This window comes from Mustela nigripes, chromosome 17, assembly GCF_022355385.1.
Source record: "Mustela nigripes isolate SB6536 chromosome 17, MUSNIG.SB6536, whole genome shotgun sequence".
NCBI lineage: Eukaryota > Metazoa > Chordata > Mammalia > Carnivora > Mustelidae > Mustela > Mustela nigripes.
In genome coordinates, this window is record NC_081573.1 from 24,101,011 (window position 1) to 24,108,435 (window position 7,425).

General features: G+C 38.8%; 1 protein-coding gene across 2 annotated transcripts in view; it reads right to left on the minus strand.

Annotated features, from left to right (window-relative positions):
• Nucleotides 1–1,027: 1,027 nt before the first annotated feature.
• The window catches only part of SHCBP1 (SHC binding and spindle associated 1), a 29,919-nt gene continuing 23,521 nt past the window's right edge, over nucleotides 1,028–7,425 (minus strand). For both annotated transcript variants that reach the window (XM_059383881.1, XM_059383880.1), the window contains exons 11-13: nucleotides 4,357–4,443; nucleotides 3,830–3,971; nucleotides 1,028–2,238 (exon numbers count right to left, since the gene is read on the minus strand). In XM_059383881.1, the coding sequence (XP_059239864.1) occupies nucleotides 1,913–2,238; nucleotides 3,830–3,971; nucleotides 4,357–4,443 (555 nt within the window). In that variant the 3' untranslated portion in view covers nucleotides 1,028–1,912. The remainder of the gene's footprint in view (nucleotides 2,239–3,829; nucleotides 3,972–4,356; nucleotides 4,444–7,425) is intronic.

Sequence of the window (7,425 nt, forward strand, 5' to 3'; positions counted from 1 at the left end):
GGAGATACTTCTAGAAAATTTCAAATACTCAAATCAAGGTACAGAACTTTGCTACCTGCCATAAATCCAAGGTTACACTAAGAGCAGACCACAAGGAGAGGACATATGGTAATTTAATCAACATTGAAGACAATTCTTCCATGTCAGTATTTTCACCTCAAAAGTCAAATCCACATCCCTTCAGAGCTTGAGGGAAAAGGTACTCTATATAACTTAAATAAGAATGCATTAGGCCTACTCACTAATAACTTATCATGTGAATAAAAATGTAAGTTTAGGGACGCCTGGGTAGCTCAGTTCGTTAAACAGCTGCCTTCGGCTCAGGTCATGATCCCAGGGTCCTGGGATCGAGTCCCACATTGGGCTCCTTGCTCGGCAGGGAGCCTGCTTCTCCCTCTGCCTCTGCCTGCCTCTTTGTCTGCCTGTGCTAGCTCGCTCTCTCTCCCTCTGTCTCTGGCAAATAAATAAATAAAATCTTTAAAAAAAAATGTAAGTTTAGATTTAACTAAAATAGAAATGAAATCTAAAAACTATCATGTTATAAAAAGGAATAAAGAAAGTATTAACTTCACTTATCTTGCTACTTGTCATTCTCTTGACATTCCAGCAAGTTACAATATATGAAATCTAAACTCCAAGATAACGTGGAAATTTGAATGGAAAACCAATCTGATTCTTTTTTAAAGTTGAATAAGTGGTTTTTAAATCAGTATTTGACTCAAGTTGATGCAGAAATAATTAGCATTACCTCTGCAACAGGATTTAAAAAGAGTAAAAGAAAAATGTCTTTCAATGATCAAACAAAATACCCAACATAAATTCTTCCACATTTAGTAGCATCTGAAAAATAAAAATAATGTATATAAATATAAGAAATAACCATACTGAAGAAAAATTTAATACTCCTGAAACACTAAAAAGATTAAAAAAAAAAATTGTGTGCATTCCAAAGGACCACATATGCTACATAGCACTATGGACCAAAAAGCTTCTGGAAAAATACAACAACATTCAATTTATTATTTCATCATTTTAATTTTAATAAGTAATCATATTAATGTCCCATATACTTTTTAAAAATATAAATATTTTTCAAAAGCTGTGTTTTACAATACAACATTCAAGAACACAGAACTCAAGAACACAGAGCTGATATAGATTGTAAAAGTAATCACTGTGTGTAAGACATTAGAAATTTGATCAGAATACTGTTATGGCAAAAGAAAAACACCTTCTTTTTAATCATTCATATTCAGCAACAGTGAAAATGCTCTACATACGCATTGGCTCTGAATAACACATCTCCTATGTTTCAGACCTGCCATGCTATCTATTACTGTTTTGATGATTACACAGTTCAACATAAAAATGCATCCCACTCAGATTCTCAATAATAAGTCTGATTATGCAGATAACATCCCAATCATAAAAGCTTTTATTTTAAGACAAGTATTATGCAAATGCGGCATGGAAATCAGACTTGCTATAATTTGGAAAAAAAGACAAGTGTAAGAACACTGCACATTTGACACTTACTGCATTTCTGGGCACTCATCTTGCATCCCCTGACTTTCTTCCTCATCTTTGAAGTGCTAGGTTAAAAAGCATATTTACACTAGAAAGTTACTGATAGGCTTAATAATATGACAGAATGATGTGTTTGAAAGCAAGACTTTCTAGATAATAAATCTTTAAGTATTTTCTATATTATATGTTTTCATGACCCTCCTTATATAGAGGGAATATTTCATGTGCAACACCTGCAGATAGAAATAGATGTACATTTCATTCAAACCCAATCAAATTTATCAAATATAAAATATAGACATGAAGCAAACTATGATAGCAGCAGTGATTTTCGGGGCAGCATGTACAAAATCCAATATTTTGCTATCTATTTACATCATGGTGGTCAGAAAAGAAATGTGCCAAAACTCCCTTTCCCATTCCACTTGAACTGGTTCCCCACAATTGAAACAAACATCTCCTGTGACATTAAGTTGTCATCAGCTTGCGTGATCCCCAGTTCACTCAACCTCTTCTTCTTCATCTGGCCCTTCTGTGTGGAGGCAGCAACTAGTTCATTTACAATTTCACAGTTGCCTTCGACTTGCTCAGAAAGGCTGGATCTTGCATAAAGCTCCATTTTGCCAGTTGCACACTGAATCAGCTCTTCTAGATCCACCCTTTCCGCTGTGCCTGCCTCCTCACTTGTCGGAATTTTAAGTGCTCTATCTTCTAAAGAAACAAACAGATTGTAACAAATAAAGTTAAATGTACAAAAGAACACAATAAAAAAAAAAATATATATATATATATGCAGATATATATATTTCTGCATTCTATTAGAGCTTTCAAGTTTTTTTCTGCCAAGGATTCCTGCTATCATCCAACTGGATTCTATAAGCTCTTTGCCATAAGTATCTCAATGAACAGCTGTCTTACCCTTTGTACCAAGGCTTTCTGACTCTCATACAGGACTACCAATTTTGAATTCTTTTCTCTTTATATCCTAGATTCTCATTCACTCAACAGACCTTGTCTGGGTATTTACCACCCACAATGCATGGTGTTAGGAGCCAAATGCAAAGATTAGTAAGACAGTGCCACTCTTCCTAAAGGAACTCCCACTCCAGCAGCTAACGCCAGCATCTTCAGCGTTTATTGAGAAGCAGAATTCTAGATGTCCTGATGTCCAAACCCCAGTGTTACTCTCATGATTGTTAAATGGCAAAATGGTTTTGCAAATGTAATTAAGGTTACTAATCAGCTGATTTTAAGACGGTAATTCAGGTGTCCCTAACCTAACCATATGGACTCTAAAAGGAGGGTTTTCTCCGGCTAGATGAAGAAGAGGAAAGCAGGAAGAAATTCAAAACCTGAGGGAGATTTGAAGCACGAGCAAAATTTGCTTTGAGGGAGAGTCTCTTAAGGAAGGTTGCTGAGACAGAGAGGTTATTGGGCAAGCACCTGAGAGCAGCCTCCATAGAAGCTGAGAACAATCCCCGGCCAGTAGAAAAAAATGGAGACCTCACTCCTACAACCTCGAGGAAATGGATTCTGCCAACGATATGAATGAGCTCAGAAGCAGATCTTCCCCCCAGAGCTCTCAGATAAAAGCCCATTCACCTCAATTTCACCCTTGTGAGACCCTAAGTACCTAATGCACCCAAGCCCACCTGGACTTCTGACCCGCAGAACTGTGGGAAGAAAAAGAACTCACAGAGAACTGGAGTGGGTCCTAAAGGCTGACAAGGACTACTTTCCTCCCCCCATGCCAGTGCTTAATCCTTCTGACTGAGATTTCATAGTAATCTGGGTCATGGCTTGAAAGTCATGAATTTCCTACTGAATTAGCTCAGCTTTGTTGCCAAGAAAAACAGTTGACAGGGAGGCATTATTCTGCCAATAAAAAAATAGAGATAAACTCCATGATCCCCTCCAGGAAATGCAGGCTTCAAGCTGGCACACGCGCCTCTCTACCTCCATCATTAACAAATGCCGGCGGGAGCTACTGCTGCTGTCATGTGCCCAGCTTTATTCTAGAAATGTACAGAAAGCCAAGCATGATAAGGGAACTGGGCAACCAAAGAAACCACACACCAGGGTTTTGAATGAATAGGTGAACTAGTTGACCTTGAAAGTTTCTTCACCCTGAAAGTCTATAATGTAACGGCTCCCCTAAGCTTCTCTATCTCCATGTCCAAGCATATGCAAGTTATCTTTGTTAAGGAGGAGAAGAAGACTAAGATCCTCAATCAAAGTTTAGTGCTGAAATAAAATAAACTAGATCTGGTTTTATTTTAAAAAATCACTAAGTATAGCATACCTTCAGTTTCATCTTGGACATTTTCCTGCAGGTCAGAGAAGATTGTAGGTTTCACCAAGACAACACCATAACCTTCATTATTATGTATGACATTATTCACCATGGATATTTTGGGAATGTCATAATGCTCATCTAAGAAGTCCTGTGATATTGAAAACAAATGTTTTAAGGAACTGTCATATTCAACACACCTGATTTTAAAAATCTTCTCACTTTTTTTGAGCTATTCTAAAAATAAAGGCGAAAGCTACACTTATTAATAAGTGGTAACACAGCCTGTGAGGTCTGAGTGACACAGCATTCTTCTGTCATTTCTACAGATCTATAGACATCAAAGTATTCTCACAAAAGACTCTCAGTAACCACCTAGCCACATCAAGATAATTATTAAGATATATATACTGTTTGTGCTTTTCAAAAACGGAAAACAATAGAACTCAACATGGGAATTTAATGAAACATAATTATTTCTTAAATGAAACCATTCCAGCTCTTTAGAAAGAGGGTGTTTTAGCAGGTACACTCACCTTAATGAGTATCCCTTCCTTGCAGTGATGGATTTCATTGTCACTCAAGGTGCACTTACTTCCAGGATATATTTCTATACCAGCACCCTACAAGTTACATTTTAAGGTATCACAATCAGTTTTTTAAAGGCAGGACTACAAGAGAAGGTTTATCACAATCACTTCTTAAAACTGAACATGGTGTAAATATAAAGTGTTTTACAGAAAGCTTATTAGATATTTCTAATCAACATTTCCATTTGTTCCATTTCCAGAAAGTTGTCTATCATTTATCACTTTCAAAAACCATACACAGAAACACACACAAAACACTGGCTAAGATTATCAACACCTGATTACTGTCCCACTCCCTTTCATTCTGGACAAGTCAGTTTTCTGATTCTGCCAAAGAAAAAGAACAAATTATTCAACAATTTTGCACTTATTTAACGTGAACATCCTCTCTGAGATAGTCAATTAGTTGGAGAACAGTATGAGTCTAGTAAAATATTGTAATGTAAGGTTAGAAAAAAGACCCGATATTTTTAAAAACACATCAGTTTTAAAATATCCCAATGTAACTTAAAAATCACTTCTATGAGCTAAACAATTAATGGACTCCACTACTACACACATTAAAATTAGCAGCTAATTCAAGAGTCTCATTTATACAAAGTAACCAGAAAGATCCATGCATGGCCCAGTTCTTTCACACTGTCCCTTGGGACCACATGGTACCAATTAAGAAGTTAATAGTAACAGGAAGAATTTATTTCCTGAAGTTATACTAAGCACTTTGGGAAGTAAAAATCATTTATTCAAACCTCTTCTATAGTTATTTAAGAAATAATTTTTTGGAATAATTTCATACACAATATCAGACATGAAGAAGTGTTGCTATTAACCATTTATAATGCATCTATTGCATGTATATTGAGTTATTTTTCTAAGAGTAATATATGCCAAGAGAAAACATTTATTATTAATTCCTCCTTTGGAGATACAAGAACATATATGCCCACATGGCCCACTTCACACCAGTCTAATTCTCTAGTAGGTAAAAGATCTGCAAATTGGGCTTTCTTCCCCAAACTTGAGGATGAAGAAGTTGGCAATCCATTAACACCAGACTCAGACCAGAAAAGCCCCCTGAAAAGCTTGCTCTCTCCAGCCAAAGGACCAGGCAGCCTAGACAGCAGAAAACTTTCAGACAGTTAAAGCAATATGCCAGCCAAACAGCACAGGTAAAAACAGTGGCCCAGCCCCATGCATGCTGGCAAATGCCAAGAGGAGAGAATAGACTTCCACCTTCTCAAAGCTGGTGCCTGCTGGCACCCCAACTCTCCCAATGTTTGGTGTCAGAGAAGGCCAAGCAAGAAGCCAGGATTTGCATCCCACCAGCCAGTAACAAGGCCCTACCAGCATCAGTGGAGACTACACACTGCCATCCAACAGTAACAAAGTGCCGCTCCCCCTCCCCACTAGAGTGATATCAGAGCACACCATGTAGAAAGTCTGGACTTCCACCATTGCCCAGTGATAACAAGGTTACTGCTGTGGGGCACAGTGTCAGCGGACACCATGTGAGAAACCAGAATTTCCACCCCCTCCCAGCAGTATCAGCTCCCGCATTCAAACTGGGTATCAGTGAGGCTAAATGGAGAACCTGGACTTACACGTTCCTCCACCTGGCAGTAACAAGGCACTAACCTCCACTCCACCCCTTCCTATAGTGTCCAAAGCTAAAACAGAAGATCCAGGTTCTCATAATACAGTATAAGATGTCCAGGTTTCAACTAAAAATCACTTGCCATACCAAAAGTTAAGAAGATGTCAAACTGAGTAAGATGGTCAATAGATGCCAAAACCAAGATGTCCAGAGATGTTAGAATCAGCTGACAATGATTTTAAAGCAGCCATGCTAAAAAATGCTTAATGAGCAATTATGAACATACTTAAAACAAATGAAAAATGAAAGGCACATACAGAAATAGAAAGCCTCAGGGACGCCTGGGTGCCTCAGTTGGTTAAGCAGCTGCCTTCGGCTCAGGTCATGATCCCAGCATCTTGGGATCGAGTCCCACATCGGGCTCCTTGCTCGGCAGGGAGCCTACTTCTCCCTCTGCCTCTGCCTGCCATTCTGTCTGCCTGTGCTTGCTCTCTCCCCGCCTCTCTCTCTGATAAATAAATAAAATCTTAAAAACAAACAAACAAAAAAAAACTAACCTTTAAAAAAAAAAAAAAGAAAAGAAATAGAAAGCCTCATCAAATAAACAGAAGATATAAAGGACCAAATGGAAATTTCCAGAACTCAAAAATAACTGAAATTAAAAGCTCCACGGATGGGAGCTTCCCTGGCAGAAAGGAAAAGACAGAGCAAAGAATCAGTGAACTGGGAAGATAGAACAACAGAAATTACCCAATCTGAACAACAGAGAGAAAATGCACGGAAAAGGAAAAGTGAATAGAGCCTTAGGGACCTGTGGGACCATAACAAACTACCAATATCAAGAATGAATTGAGATAGCAGCACTGACCCTGCAGAAATCAAAAGATTAAAGGAATACTACAAACAACTCGAAATATGTTAATTTGACAACTTAACGGAAGAGCTGTCACCTGCCTCCCCAGGCTGGTGTGAGGCCTAATGGGCTGGGTGGGAGGTGGTACATATAATACCTGTTACACCAGCAGCCACTGCCGCCACTGCCACCAAACAGGAAAGCCCTTCACCCACTGACCTGATGCCCACTCATAGGAGCCCTGTAACCCATGAACATATCTGTTACTTTGCCTCATACAAAATAGGTCATTTTAACAGCCCTCTAACTACTAAGGAAACTGAATTCATAATTTTAAAACTGCAATAAAGAAATCTTCAGGTCCACGGGACGCCTGGGTGGCTCAGTTGGTTAAGCAGCTGCCTTCGGCTCAGGTCATGATCCCAGCGTCCTGGGATCGAGTCCCACATCCGGCTCCTTGCTCCGCAGGGAGCCTGCTTCTCCCTCTGACTCTGCCTTCCACTCTGTCTGCCTGTGCTCGATCTCGCTCGCTCTCTCTGACAAATAAATAAATAAAATCTTTAAAAAA